This window comes from Colletes latitarsis, chromosome 10 (assembly GCF_051014445.1).
Source record: "Colletes latitarsis isolate SP2378_abdomen chromosome 10, iyColLati1, whole genome shotgun sequence".
Classification (NCBI taxonomy): domain Eukaryota; kingdom Metazoa; phylum Arthropoda; class Insecta; order Hymenoptera; family Colletidae; genus Colletes; species Colletes latitarsis.
In genome coordinates this window covers 15,787,070-15,802,237 of record NC_135143.1, presented here as the reverse complement: position 1 = coordinate 15,802,237, position 15,168 = coordinate 15,787,070, and the positions used below count along the sequence as shown (strand labels likewise).

Here is a 15,168-nt window from a genome sequence, read left to right as displayed (position 1 = left end):
CGATTTCCCAGATACTCGTGACAATATGAAAACTCACAATTTCTTTGAGAAGGTGTTTTCATTCCTAAGACTATTTTATTGTCGGGATATTAAATAATTGTGTGGTTAATATTACTGGAACTATATCTCCACAAAGTTTGAATTCGTTTTTCAATTTTTAAGTTCTTGGACTACCCTTCTGAAAACGAGGTTCCTTCAGAACCACCAAGTATAGTATTAAGATGAGTATTAATATGATTGTTTGAGTTATGTCTGGCTCGTTGTTAGTACACAGAGGATCGGTATCCGTGGTTTCAATCTGTGTCGCTGGAATAAACAAGTGGCCTGAGGTCGATCATCGAATCGCCCCGTCCGCTGTATTTCTACGGAAAGAATATACATGGTTCAGAAATAGAAAATATTTATCCTGAGAAAATCGGTGGAAAATGTTTCTCTGTTTCGTACGTATACGTATACGATCATTAGTTCAAAAGAGTCGATGTAAAAAGATTTGTTAGGTAGCAAAATATTTATTCCGATAAGGATTAAATTTAAATGTATACTTTATTTGTATATTTTGTTTCTTCCTCCAGATTATCCTATATTGAAAGTTGTGAAAGTAACCACGAACAGTTGGCCGAAAACATTAAATATAAAAGCTCGTCACGACTATATTCGATGTTATTGATTTAAATGAAAGCTTTATTCCCAATAAGGAAATAGTGAAAATGCGCCAGCGGTTATTCGAGCAATAAAATTTTGTATCCTCGTTGTATAAACAAAATATTGAACGTTTTCATCTGAAAATCTGGCCATTTTTAGAATAATGAAACATGTAATACGTTCTTTAAAAGCAATACATCTATTTCCAAACTTGATACTTAAACAAATACTTAGTATTCCGAAAATGACCAAGTATTTCGGTCGAATATACCAAATATTTTGTCCATTTAACGAGTATATTAAATGTTAGTCTCGTGTATTTAATTTCACGGTTTTGAACCTGGAAAATCTTTTCGTGCCTAATAATTAAAAAAAAAATTCTTTTCGTTACGAATCACGGCGTTAACCGACGAAACGCGGTCCAGGAAACACAGGAAGCAACACTCGGTTCCTGCGAAGTTTTTAAATTTTCCTTCATCACGCCGCAAGCAGTCCAATGAAAGTCCGCGGAACGTTTCCTTTTCTTTTCGACCGTCGCTTTTATTCTGACTGGGAGAAATTAGAACGTTAAACAAATAAAGCCCGACGCGGCGCTACTTGGACGAAGTGTTATTCCGAGAGAGGCGCAAACTTCATTCTGCAAATATTTCTTGCGAAGTTGTTGGAGAAGTTACCGTTGCTTTCCCTTTAACTCTTTTCACCTGCAGACGAGCTTCTGGTTACACGTGTACGGTTTGAGAATTAGCGACTCTCGAGTGAAAACCTTGCCATGGAACAACTCAGGTAAGATGAAACTGTCTAGACTTACGTTTCCCAACCTTCTTCGGGCTAATACTCCTCGCCAAATCTTCCCAAAAATTACGAACGTAATCCTACTCTGACAATTTAGATCGAAAAGTACCTGGAGCGCTGGTTTATTCAGATTTTGCGTCCGAATCGCCGTACTTTCCCTTTTTAAATCCCTTTAATTAGCAGTTGTATTGGAAAAAGGAAGCACCAAACGCCATTCTTCGTACATAATTAGTATACCGTGGCAGATCATTACACACCGTATGAGTCAGTCGTATCCTTACCTTTGTACAGACAACATCTAAATATAGAGCAGTATTCATTATACATTGTACTCATAACCAACCATTCACACCTCCAGAAATAAAGTAATAGCCAACAACTTGTAACGTGTTTTATATGATTGAGATGGTACTCGGAAAAGTTGTTTATATTTGTTGGTCTCCGTCTGACTCACTGGATTGTAAACATTAATCTTTGTATTTGTTTCATCCACAGATTTCCACTAAATTTCTCAGGGTAAATAAAATCATTACAAAACGCGTGAAAAACTGGGTAAAAAGCTTTCCCGGATACATTTATTTCACTATGGAAATATCTGAAGGAACATTAAGTAAAAACTCAAAATAAATTTCTAAAAAGTTACTCGCAATTATCGTGAATTTGTGGGAATTTCGGATCGCAGATAATGAATTTTCTTTGGATGGAGCACTCACTCGATCGATCTGGCAGAGATTAGGTCCGCTGGAGTGCCCAAAATCTAGACGACCGTAGAGCCAGCCGGGGGATCCTCGCCACCGATTCCCGAGCGCGACTGCATTTCTCGCGGCAGTAAAGTCGAGCCTCGACAGCACGGTCACGCCGACCTGGAACATTTTGCAGTTTCCTCATACGTGACGCCACGTACACGCGATCGTGCGAATAACGCCGCCAGTGACTAGAAACCCACCCTTCCACGCCCCAGTCGCTCGTTTCCCAGCCGTTACTCTGCGTTGCAATTTTTTCTCTGTCCCCCCTCTCCTCCCGCCATCTACCATTCAGGACGTTTCCACTCGTAAAACAGTGTTTTTCGTCTTTACGACGAGCCACCGTTACCTTTCCGTCACGAGGCCTTCGGTCGCAGGGGCTAGCGCCCTTCTTTCGTTTGTTTCCCAAAAATAATCTCAGTCCCAATTAAGGCTGTTTATCGACCGACTGCTCAGATAACCAAAAGTTCGAGATTATCGTCGAGAAACGACGATCCTTCTCTCAACAGTTTTTGTTCGAAGACGGTTCGCGATGGCGGCGGGCAACGCTGCGAAGCGGCGGCTGGGTGGGCCCGAATTAAACGGATTAATTTATCGTCCGATAAAGGAAAAACTTAGGAGTGGATGGGAACGCGGTGGGCTTAATTAACCGCGACTATTTGCCGGCTTAATGACATCAAGGACGGGCTCGGGCGAAGAATGGTGGAAACGGAATTAAATCAGAGAGGCGAAACGAGCTTCGGGCACGCGAGCCTTCCCGCCCGTTGGACCGTTTTGTCCACCCGGGGGACCCATTTTTGCGCTCGATCCCAGGACCAGGACGAGAGAGGCGAAAATTCGAAAGAACGTCGAAAAAAGATTTTTCCCGCCCGCGTTCGACGAATGTTATTCACCCGGCGCGTAATTTATCCGGCCTGTTAAACGAATCGACGCTTTTGTCGCTCCTGATCGGAAGGCTAAGTGTGAGTTATTGAATCGGCCGGCCGGAAATTTGGCGTGAAAAGCGGCCATTTGCGTTAAAATATTACGCGTGCTGCAGTTTCGATGACGCCCGGTATCATCGCGCCCAAGGCAATCAATAATGTCGAATGAATCTGATAATCCGGGACTGTTCCGAGTATCGGCGCGAATCAGTACGAGCTTCTGTCGTTGCACGGTTATTTATTTTAAATCCGCAGGAAACTCGGTCGACGAACGTTACAAATATTGCGAAGGGAGAGTTAACTATCCATTATATTGTTCAACGAAGATTTTCGAAACATAAAAATATCCCAAAGTTCGAAATCTTTTATTCCCCTCTCGCTTTAGGAATCGGGACCTTCCTATTGGAGAACCCTGCTCTGTCATAAACTGTATTCAAATAATCATGGAAATAATTGTTGTTTTTAACATCTAACAAAGAATTTGGGTGTACCCTTTAAGGGAATACAACGATATTTTTGTTTTAAAATGATTGTATAGAACAAAATAGAGTGCGAAAAAAAGATGTTTACTTGGATATTTACTACATATATCGTAACACGCGTTCTTGGGTATTTTTTTATAAAGACACTATGTAAGTTCTTACATCGAGGTTTAGCATATATATTTATTGGTCTTTCGGTAATATTCACAAATTTTTACAACGAGAAATAGTCAAAATTGGTGGCAGTACAGAGCTTCGTATGCAGTCGCGTTCCGTAAAAGTGTTCTAATGGCTTGCATGATTCCAGCCGTTCTGTTTGTCTAAAATAAAAAAATGAAAAAAATAGTTGCTACTAGAAGTAAAGAAACAAATTGATAATTAAAAAACTGGCAGCATTTTGAAGTTGAAATATCGATATTTTCCTTGTTTTTAACTTTAGCAGGCTAGAAAAAAAATAAAAAGAATAATGATTTTGACTTCATAGACCTTGAGACATCATGGAAGCTAATTCAGAAAATATAGTTTCGAGAAAAATGAATCTATGTAGACCGTTTAAACAGGTATGACTCGACCAAGCATTACGTATACCTTCGTTAATTTTAGGAGTTAAGTGACATGCTTTTACACACATATTTCTAGGACTATATCCTTTAAGAAAATGCACAAAAAATCGAGTTTTTGACGGGCTACAGTCCTTTTAACATCAAATTATCGAGGAAATCTGATCGAGAAGTGTTTTTTAAATAGAAGCGCGCTAAAATCGTGGTAACGAGTTTCGCGAAAAATTCGCGTAACGAATCTCCGTTGTCCTCGATATTCCCCGATCCGTTCTCGCGATTGTTTGCGTGCGTTATTATTGATTTACCTGTAACACAAACAGAAATACGGCCAGCACCGCGGCGGAGTAGAGTGTTCCGTTCAATGTGGTCTTCATGACGACGAGACAGCCCCGAGCGTTCAGGGTTTCGTAAGTGGAATTCTGTTCAGGATTTGGCAGCTGAAGGGGATCGTGATAGCAGGGACCCTTTGTGTCGGTTCGACAGCAACTCCACGGCACCACTGGCGGCGTCACGCGACCGTCCAACTCGGCGTACCTGAAACAAGATTCCTACGTGTCTCGGATCGCATTCTCACGTTCCGTCGTGTTCGCTCGTTCCTTCGTCTGCCGTCGTTACGAAGAATAGCTACAACCCGACGACTCCCACGGAAACGTTTCCAGGGATGTTGGTTCCTAGATGGTTATCTGCGAAAGGGTCACTTAGGAAAAATGAGCTCACAGCTTTCGGGGATTAAGTTATACGCTTATTCTCGTTCCCCCCAGCCTTGGGGTACTAATATCAGTTAACCAGGGAACCTTCTCGAGCATTTTATTTTAAGCAAATGTTCTCAGACAAACTACGTGGAACTCGTTACGCGCAATAATACGTTTCGAAGCACGAAAAAAATTGTCGGTGCCAGGCACGACTTCTTCGGGTCGATTAGACCTCTGAAGGTAAATCCGACTTCGTCGTCCGCTATCTAAAATTAACTCCGTATTTACTCGGAATTCGTGGCTTCCCATATTTTATCGAGTGCAAAAAGTTTCGACTTACACGGTAAAACCATACGCTACGAGACACGCTGTCCAATCATCCCCCGTCGTCGGGTCGCAAAAAGTTCTACTGTAAAAGCTTCCGCTCCGAAACAGTCATTCTGTTTTCTCTCGTAGCCGTAAAACGAAATAACGCAACGGGTTGGAATTGTTCTATCGAAACTCACCTATTCTTGAAAATTAAATTCGTCGACGAACCGTCAATTTCTACCATTTTTTCTTCCCTGTCGGAACTCACGGGTCAGAGTTCGCCGGCTGGAATTTCGTCGAACGCGAAGAGCGCCTTTCGGTTCTTGCTTTCAACCCCCCGACCCAATTCCTCCGTTTCCAAGCACCAGGCGACGACGAGGACCGTCGCCACCGACCAATCGGCATTCCGTAAGTTGTTGAACTTGCTAATTCGAACTTGTCCGCGAACATGTCCGCGAAGTCCGGAATGAGCTGCGGGTCGTGTCGCGTGTCCGTCTGCCCGCCGTGGCTTTCTCAGCCCGTGGCTTTCGAGTGGGTGAAGTTTTCGAATGAAAAGGGACACCCCAAACCGCAGGACTTGCCCCGTGTCTGGTAATTAAACGCTCGTGCATCGATCTATGACCGGATCGATCTGCGGTTCGCGGTGGAAATTATTGCTTGGAATTATTAACCGCGAAAAGGATAAGTGAATCCGTTGAAACGTTAAAAGAAATTTGGATGGGATCTAGGAATTTTAACGTGGTTAGAAAAATGGGCTAATCAATGTGGTTAATGAGGTCTCCAACGGGCGCCATTGTGCTCTTTTTCCTTAAGTTTCTTCTCCTCTTTAAAAGTGAAATATTATTGCCCTTCTTTCGGCAATTATTTACAAACGTCTGCTTTGAATCGGGGAACGTCTGATTATTAATTATATGGACGAGGATTCGAATCATTGAATTCCATTGTGCCATGTGATTTCTATTATAGGTGTTCTATACGTATTATGTTATTAGTGTTGATTTTATGTGGTCAACCGCGGCGGTTGACACTCGTGAATAGTTGTGACGTCGAGGATATAGGGATCGATCCACTCTGAGGTATAATTCTGCAATTAACATAACGAGAAATCGATAACCCACTGTTCTACCTACGAATTACCAGCCACGACACAAAGGCTTCTGTTCAGAACGCGCTATTAACCCTTTATTATTGAACGTATTACCTCCGGAACATAATGTACGCATATATCAGCCTAGGGAAACCTAACTATTAGTCAATTACTGCTGCATAAGTACACTATGCAGGTGTGACCTGATCGAAACAAAATAAATTATTTCGTCGAACATCCTCTGCCACGTATCACAGCTACCAAGCGTCGAACGTGCTTTAACGTTAATATCAACTCTATAAAAAAGAATTCGAAGCAGTTTAAAGAATAAAAAATAATTAACAAATAACTTAAAAATACTGTGAAGAGGAAACGTTTGAGATATCGCGAAGTTAAGTTGCACTCCAAATTATATTTCAATTTTGTTACCAGCAGCTCCCAACGCTTCTTTTTATTTACACTGTCGTCGTATTTTGTAATTTTCAAGCGTATGATATCTCTTTGGTTCAGACTTGAAAAAATGTCGAGTGGATTAAAAAGGGTTAATATTATTTTTCATTTACAACAAATTTAACGTTTTAGCCAGAAACTTGTATATCAGTTATTCAATGCTGATATACACCGTGCGTTGTATAAACGCTAACTTATACCACGATAATACCGTGTTATTTTCGGAACCGTCACTGTCACTAAAACGCACGTTATCTGAAATTGTATCTTAAACGAAAATCGCCATCATGATTTATTATTATGTTCCCACATACCGTATCTCTCATTTCGCTTCATTCGTTATACGTTATCAATTTACCGAAGATTCCTTCCGTAAAATAAATGAACAAACAAACATTCTATTTACTTTATTCTGTTGTCAACAGCTCGCGTGGTAGTAGGAACGTAAACCTTCCAAACACAACGAGCAAAAGCTGCCCAAAAAAACATCGCCAGCAACATTTTACTGTCTCCCCTGGCGAATACGAGCCAAATGGAGAACACTTCCAGGTGGGCGTTCCACGGGGTGGCTCAGGTAAAAGCACGCGTGATATAGTCCCGAAGTATAAGTCAGAAGAAACAGATCGAAAGCGGAGGGAACCCAGAGTGATGTGGGAACGAAGTTTAAAATATTGGTACCACGAATCGTTAATTAAAAAATATTTATCCTTACGCGTGAGAAACGTACATAGCATGTTCGTGCAAGACTCTGAGACGTTCTTTTCGGAAGCATCGCGGGAAACTACGCGGAATGTCGGGACAGGAATTCCGAAAGGGAGAAACAGGGATGCAGTTGTGCCGTTTTAACCCTCCCCCCTGTTTCCGTGGCGAGTCTCCTTTGAGATTGGGCGAACTGTAAGAGGGTGGTTGCACGCCGTCCCCTTACGCGTATCAACCGCTTTGGAAAACCGTGGAGACCGCTTTAAAACGCTGTAACTCGTGTGCCGCCCCGTCTCGCCGACCGTTAAAATTTCGTTTCTGCTTCGTTCGGTGCGGTCGCGCGACAGGGATACACATAGTTGTAATTAAAATCCTGGCATACTTTCTGTGTTTCCATTAAAGTTCCGCGAAAATTCGTTCTCGAGTGACGGCGGACAGGGTTCTGAGAAATATTGCGTGTAATTATTATTGCACGTGTACCTGGGAACTTGTAAAAGCGTCCACGATAGTGATCCGAGAAAAATGATTCGGTTCGTCCGGTGTTAAATCAGTTGTTGGATCGCGTGATTGATCCAACGCGCGAATAATAGATATTTTAATTGGCTTTGACTAAATAATTCAACGTTTTGGCGCACTCCTGTTGGGTCTTTCTTCAGAACTAATTGTAAGTACAGGACGCGGGCAAATTGGTATTAATCTACATCGTCTCTCACTTTTATTTATTTTTTAACTTTTCTCCACTCGACTTGTATAATTTCGTTTCGCCTTATGTAGAATCTTGGGGCAACAGAGGGGTATTATTAGTATTAAATTAGGAGTGGAAAGTGAAGGTTCACGAGTGAACATCGGGTCTGTGCATTGTCATGGAAATCAGGTGGAAAGATAATGGGGCGATAAACGCGGACGGGGTATGGATTTTACGACGTCAACGTCGATGCGCGCCCCGATATCGAGGCTCGATTGTTCCCGAATAATTAACTGATAATTACTTCAAGATATCCGGGGAATCCAGCACAAGAAGGTCCCGTTTCAGCCAGTAAGTCTTGTGCCAATCGTCGGAGGAATCTATCCCGCAGCAACGCATGCGAACTTGCATGTTGTCTATTCGCCGTTTCCACGTCACGTCGGTGTAGTATCTTTTCATACCTGCTTAACATAACATACACAGACAGTAATATAAACAAACAAAAGACAGTAATATAAAATACATTTACACGAAAGGGTGCACTCGATTAATTCTAAATTTCGATTTAATTTTGGCGCAGACTACTTGATTAGCACGTTTATATTTATCCACGAATGGTTTCACTGAAAAAATTCGTTTTTCTGATTGTGCGACACGCGACTGGTCCGAGGCTCCGTTTTATTCCCAGCATAATAATAGATAATTATTATTTCGAAACAGAATAATCCTCAACGTAGCATTTATTCAAGCTCGTCGTGCCCCCACCGCCCTCCCCCCCCCCGGGATTAGCCGAGTCAAGGTTAATTGCGCGTTGCTAATTCTCCATTAAGTCGAGGGTATCTCTTTCAGCGTTCGAAATTTGCTCGAAACTGCAGCTTTTGAAAGGGAAGACCTGAAGTGTTTCTCGTCGAGCGACGAAGGAGCGTAAAATCCAAGAGTCACGCTCGTTTTTACGGATACGTCAGGCTGTCCGAAGTCTAAATTATGTTCCTTTTTTAACGGCTACTTGTACGGCGTTGGACTTCGACGAGTGTCTCGGGGCAAACGAGTTCCAGTTTCCGATGTGACCTGCGACTAATTATGCGCTCAAGGAACGCGTGCGTATGTCGTCGCGCACGCGTGTGTATTTCTCAACGTGCAAAGGTCTCGGGGCATCGAAGGAAGCTTTAGGGTCAAAGTTTTTCAGTACGTCAAAATTTTAAGTACCGGAGAGTGTGACAGGGGGAGAAAACAGAGAGCAGTGATTACAGAGCGCAGAGACTCTTGAAGATTTGCGTGCACAGACAACTCTTCAAGCTGCTTTGCGAGTTGTAATTTCATTTCATTCTAAACGAACAAACACTTCGTCGTTTATCTAATGTTAATTTCAAATCAGTACCCAAAATATAGTATAAACATAGTTATTTGAAAGTTATTTCTTAATTTTGTTGTTGCGGGGGGGAAAAATTCTGAAACACTGTTTCGTTTCGATTTTTCTTCGACGTTTACTAGTTGCCGGACGATATGTAAAAGATTTTTCCTCTATTCGTTCGGAACAGCGGAAAAAATTGAAACGGACCAGCGCGGCGTGAACCTTTAATCGGTCCGATCGATATTTAATTATTTCGACGGCGGCTTTTTAATTAATTCGACGGATAGCCCGCGATTTCGACCGCCGGAACGAAAATTTCAATTTCGCCCCGTTTGTCGGGGAATTTCGGCCTCCTACGTTGATGAATTTCTGATGGGGATATAAAATATCGGAAAGTCATACGTTAATGCGAAACATTCCGTGCGTATTTCGATGGGGGTTTCACGTTTCACGACAAAGCAGACTTATTGATAAATTGATACTTCTCCCTCGTTTGCGAAAGCTCACACGCTTTAAATTTAAATTTTTCGATTCTGAGAGATTTGCTCTTTTTATAATATAAATATAGTTCCAGCGAATTAAATTTTAAGAGAAGACGAGAGAGATCAAATTCCAGTACCTCCGCTCCGTAAGTGTCGCGCGGTCCAACCGTGCCGCGACACTTACGGAGGTTTCGCTGCAAATTCGATCGGAACGACCGCGGCTGTGCAGTTTCGCGTGAAACGCGATAACGCGGCGTTCAAGTAACGTTTTCGTTATACATTCGAATCGAGGTATCGTCTCTATGGCAGACAGATGGTGAAAACGGCACGCCGCGAAATAGTGTCCCGGCATAATATGCAAATCGGCGGTCGAACCTGTATGCACCACTCTCCCCTCCCAATCCCACCACCGTGGAAATTACTGATGGAAATCTCGTTTGGTGTCTACCTACTTAATGAATAGATACGGCACGACTGGATTCTCTGCGAAATTCGAAACGTTTGCTCACGATAAACTCCGGCCCGATGCTTTCGCGTCCTCTGTCCTCCGATACGCAAATGTACCCTGATGATCTCTCGATGATAACGTTGCTGGACGCGATTCCGATCAATGAGCGTCCCCGTCGGAGGGAGAATTAAACGATACGCAATGGAATATTTATGCGACCAGCCTCGGTCTCGAGGAAGAATAATTAATGCATTTTCGGTCCTATAATTATAGAATGATTCGCTTTCGAAACGTTTCGGGACGGCTAAAGTAATTCTACGAGGGTGGAATCGTATCGCGATATCCAATAAGACTAATGTGCAATATTTTATTCGTAAATTTTACTAAAAAAAAAAAAAAATTTTACCAAAAATAGAATAACATAGTAACGTAATCGACTTATCGAATAAGATTAATACGATTGTCCCTTTGGCATGAAAATTTTGAAATTGCATTGCTTTATTACTATTAATTTCGTTCAAAACAGATTAAGAGATTAATGGCCATAAAAGCTTTTCTATTGTAAATACGACTGTGTTATAGAAATGCTCGTTACAATGCCATCGATACATTAATTAATTACTTTAAATTTTAAAGTGGAATTAATCAATTGATGTATCAAAGGTATGGAATTGCTTTTGAAATCTTTGACGAGAGTTTCCGAGGCTCGTTCATGTTCCCAATATAAGCACTTTCTATAGTCATTAATCTCTCAATTTTTGATTTATACCACGAAGGGGTAGATAATGGTTTCTGATAGTGTACTGTTCACTAAATAACGAACTATCAACTGTCTATGTACAGGGTGTCTTTCGACTGATGGTACGTATAATTCAATTTTGTATACTAAGCAAGTTATACAAAATACATCAAGTTTCAAATAATATTTGTGTGGTCAGCTCTTCATGCAATTTTAAACATCATTAAAAGAGGCAGATAGAATATGATATCATTCAAATAAATTTTTTGGGAATTTAGTGACACGTTAAAGTTAGTGTTTTGCACCATTAAAATGAACTGTAAATATTTATCGAAAAAAATTGATTTGTAACGACATATTACGTTCGAAAATATTTTTCCACGGAGTTTGACAGTATTATATATTGACATTAATCCACGACAGCGCGCAAACGAAAGGTCATGGCTGGATTAGATTAATGCCGCTATATGGATGTTCAAACAGCAATTTCGTGAATGTTCTGTGAAATTCATTTAAAAATCATGCTAGTTTACCGCTCCCTGCTGCAGGCTCAAAGCCCAAAATTTTAGTTTTCGTTTCGTTTACGTAAATACGAACAATAATATTTCCAGAAAAAACGGAAGCAATTTTCAACCATTTTTATATTACTAAAAAAAGGTTTGAGCGTATGAATCGTCAACATTGATTTATTTGGAAATGAAGCTTTGAACGGAAAAATGGCACTCCACATTCTTGACCTATTTATTCATGTAGATTTTTTTCCGATCGTATCATTTCGAAAATACACTGTGTTTGAGTATTTTCGATACTACCTTCCTGAAGAGACTCCCGAATTTCAAGCGCCAAATGCTCCGCAGTCGAAGCGCAAATGCTGGCCATGAAGCATCCCACGCATACCACGAACAGTCCCACAATCGTCCACACGAACAATCTCAAATTCGTCCAGCGTCTGAAAAAACCAAACACTTAAAACAAAAAATTTAAAACAAACCACGTAAAAACCGTATCGGTCGAGTAGAACGAGCACAGGTCTATTTTTTAATCGTTCGGGGATTGATTTCTGATAAAGTTAAAGTAAAAATCACGCACAGATCAGTCGATTTACGATTTTCGGTACGTTTTGTAGCCGAAGAACGATCGCCTTCATTTTCACGGGTTCATTTTTAACCCGACGGGCCTAATTTAAAACCCCCCGCCATACTAATTTCAGCATCCTTCCAATTTCCCAGACCCTGTGTATCGAGCCCCGTAACCGAGAGGGTGCGAAAATCTCCGGCCGCGAGCTAAACCGCAAAGATACGTTAACGAGGAAAGGTAATTAAAACAAATGAACCTCGGCCACGGAGTATCGGACGCGCCGGAATTACTTGAAAATTCTGACAAATCGATTGGCCTTCCAGCCGGTTTCCAATTCGTATCCGCGATCGGTGAAATTAAGAAAAACACACCGCGGAGGTTTAATTCTCAACCCCTTTATACAGTTCGATCGAGGATACAGCAAAGTCCAACTTCCGGTATCTCTATTTCCTCTCTATACTTGTCTCTACGTCTCCCAAATGTCGTTTATTCGGATTTTTAAAGTTTTAAACAAATAATTGGCCCCTATTTCTGCTCATGTTATCTTTCGATCAATTTCAGGAATATTTAATTGAAATCATCCTCAGAATTCAATCTTTAAAAGAAAATATTCTCCCAGTATTTGTTGTACAACTTTTCCTCTATACTTTTCCTTCTTCTCTGGATTCTCTTTGCTCCAAGATTTTCTTGCCTGCTTCCGCGTCCTCTTGCACTCAAGTTCCTTCGTCTCTTTTCAACACTTGCGCTAATTAAAATTCTTTCCTTCTAGTTTGCTTGCACGCTTTCTTAATTTTTATGGACAATAACCGCGTACACGTCTAATTATAGAAGTTAATCTTCGTTCTTTTCTTCCCATAAAAATTTTTCAGATTCTTTCGCCACCTGCATTGTCTTCCGATCTTTTCCTTGCATTTTCATTTTTACTACCTTCTCTAAATTTGTCTTATTACTTATCGAACGACCCTCGTATTGTCTTATCAGTATTAACGATGTAACGCTTCATTACAAAATTAGTACATCTTCATTTTAGACATTAAGTCACGCGAAGAATCATCCCTTTTACATTATAGTAACACGGTGTGTAATAATATCTATTTAACATTGTTATTCTCATCGTAAACATTCGCTGCAGGTTCGTTTTTTACATTACCCTTCGGCATAATGAAAGTAATTGTAGCACAGCTTTGCGCCCAGCAGATTGTGAACGAAAATGTAGAGGCCGTACAGCGTGAGTGTTCTGAGCGCCATCTCGAACAGGTTCCTCTCCTCGAATCTTAATTTCCCAGCCAACGCAAACGACGAAAACATCCCCAGGCAGAATAGAGCGAAACCGATGAAACCGTTCATCGCGATGGTGAGGATCAAGCACCGATGAAGACGTTTTCTTTGACTCCACGTGAACCTGATGTCGCCAAACGCCATTTTCAATCCCTCAATGTTGTCCTTTCCCCGTCGAATTCCAGTACCCAACCTATCGAAAGAACAACAGATGTAGGGAATCAGTGGTCAATAAATTTTTATGAGGAAACTTTAAATTTCGCTCCCTTTTTTAAGGAAGTCTACGTCAACGGATACGGAACGAAACGCTCTTAATTTTCCTTCCACAGCATAAAAAGGCGAAATAATAAATTATTTATGCGTCATTATACCACCCCCGCGACTTTGCCATCGCCCATGGCCAATTGATTCGTCCGGTCTCGCGTAATTCGTTTAGAATTCTGCCGCGCGTCGACCGGACGGTTTGTTCCTCGCTAAGGATCCGGAATTTCCTCATTCCCACGACGGAAACTGTCCCCGCCGAGGTATTTCTACGGTATCCGGGGAGCCTTAGGTATACTGCGTCTCAGCGTCTACTGGGTGGTCTCGAGTTTCAGAAAATGAATACGTTCGTTCTATTAAATTAACCCTTTCCGTCATGACTTTCCATTGACACTGTTCATACTTCGGCACACCGAATTGTATTAATTTACAGAACGATTATTGAAATTAAAATTTCATTATACAATTAATAAAATTTAATAAAAATTTGTCGTACGAAACGTCGTAAGTTTCAGTCTATATAATAATATTTCACGTTTCCATATAATTATTTACCGAAAAGGGTCCAAATTGCGGTCGAAAATGTTACGTTCGCTAACCATCGAAATCGTTTGCAAGCATGGAATTATTCTGATTATGTCGAAACGAGATATCCGAAGGAAAATTGTTTCCCCGCGAAAAATTATTCGCGGTCCTGGAGAAACTTTTTAATTTCCGGAGGGGGGCAAAAACTACGCGAGTTTTTCTCGTTAATGGAAATCACGAAATATTTTCCGTCGGCGTTCAGCGAGGGGCCATTCCCGAGGATTATTACCGCGTCACCCGGTACTTGTGAACGCAACACCAGTAGTCGCAACGACAACCCATACAGATACTGGACCTACAAGACAGGGGACTACAAGCAAACGAGCGAGTATGGAGGCATTCGGTGTACTCAAGGCTGGAAATTGCAAAACGTGTATGGCCTCTCGCCTTCTCTTTCCTATCAAAACTGTCGTTCCGCGTAGGAATTCCGGTATCCTGTCCACCGAATGAAAATTAATTCCACTCCCACGGCTAATAAAAAACGCGGTTCACCGTTTCATTTTACTCGCGAATCCCTGTCAGAGGGATGTCATAGATTAATTCTAATTTCATCCATACGTGCGGAACAAACGACTCGTGTGAGTCAGATCTAGGTTATCTCGCTATCTTAATTAAACTATTTCGTCTTATTTTTGAACGAGTCTATCAAATTAAGTATTATATTATACGGTGATCGGTACTCACGTATCTAGAGGACTTCACTGATTGCAACGCACGGCCACACGACGTTTCTTTCGATAGATCGACACTCGCTAAACCACACTGCACTTTCCACACAGTTCCAAAAGTTAATTTACACGCGGAAGAACTTTCGGAAAGCTTCGACGTGCAGCGTATTATATTTTATAATCAAGTTCCCTGAGTTAAATAAAACATCGTCTCG

General features: G+C 41.3%; 1 protein-coding gene across 1 annotated transcript; it reads right to left on the bottom strand.

The window, feature by feature from the left end:
• Nucleotides 1-293: 293 nt before the first annotated feature.
• LOC143347269 (peripherin-2) lies at nt 294-13,583 on the bottom strand. Its single transcript, XM_076776328.1, has 6 exons — nt 13,312-13,583; nt 11,897-12,033; nt 8,369-8,525; nt 4,448-4,676; nt 2,148-2,297; nt 294-362 (listed from the first exon to the last, which is right to left on the bottom strand). The coding sequence occupies exons 1-6, from the start codon at nt 13,581-13,583 to the stop codon at nt 294-296; spliced, it is 1,014 nt and encodes a 337-aa protein (XP_076632443.1).
• Between the last annotated feature and the right edge of the window lie 1,585 nt (nt 13,584-15,168).

Excerpts from the sequence above, each read along its gene's own strand:
- LOC143347269 (XM_076776328.1), bottom strand. The coding sequence starts at position 13,583 with ATGGCGTTTGGCGACATCAGGTTCACGTGGAGTCAAAGAAAACGTCTT. Across the intron at positions 12,034-13,311 it reads TACTTTCATTATGCCGAAGG|ACGCTGGACGAATTTGAGAT; the intron begins GTAATGTAAAAA and ends TGGTTTTTTCAG. Across the intron at positions 363-2,147 it reads ATCTCTGCCAGATCGATCGA|AAATACAGCGGACGGGGCGA; the intron begins GTGAGTGCTCCA and ends TTCTTTCCGTAG.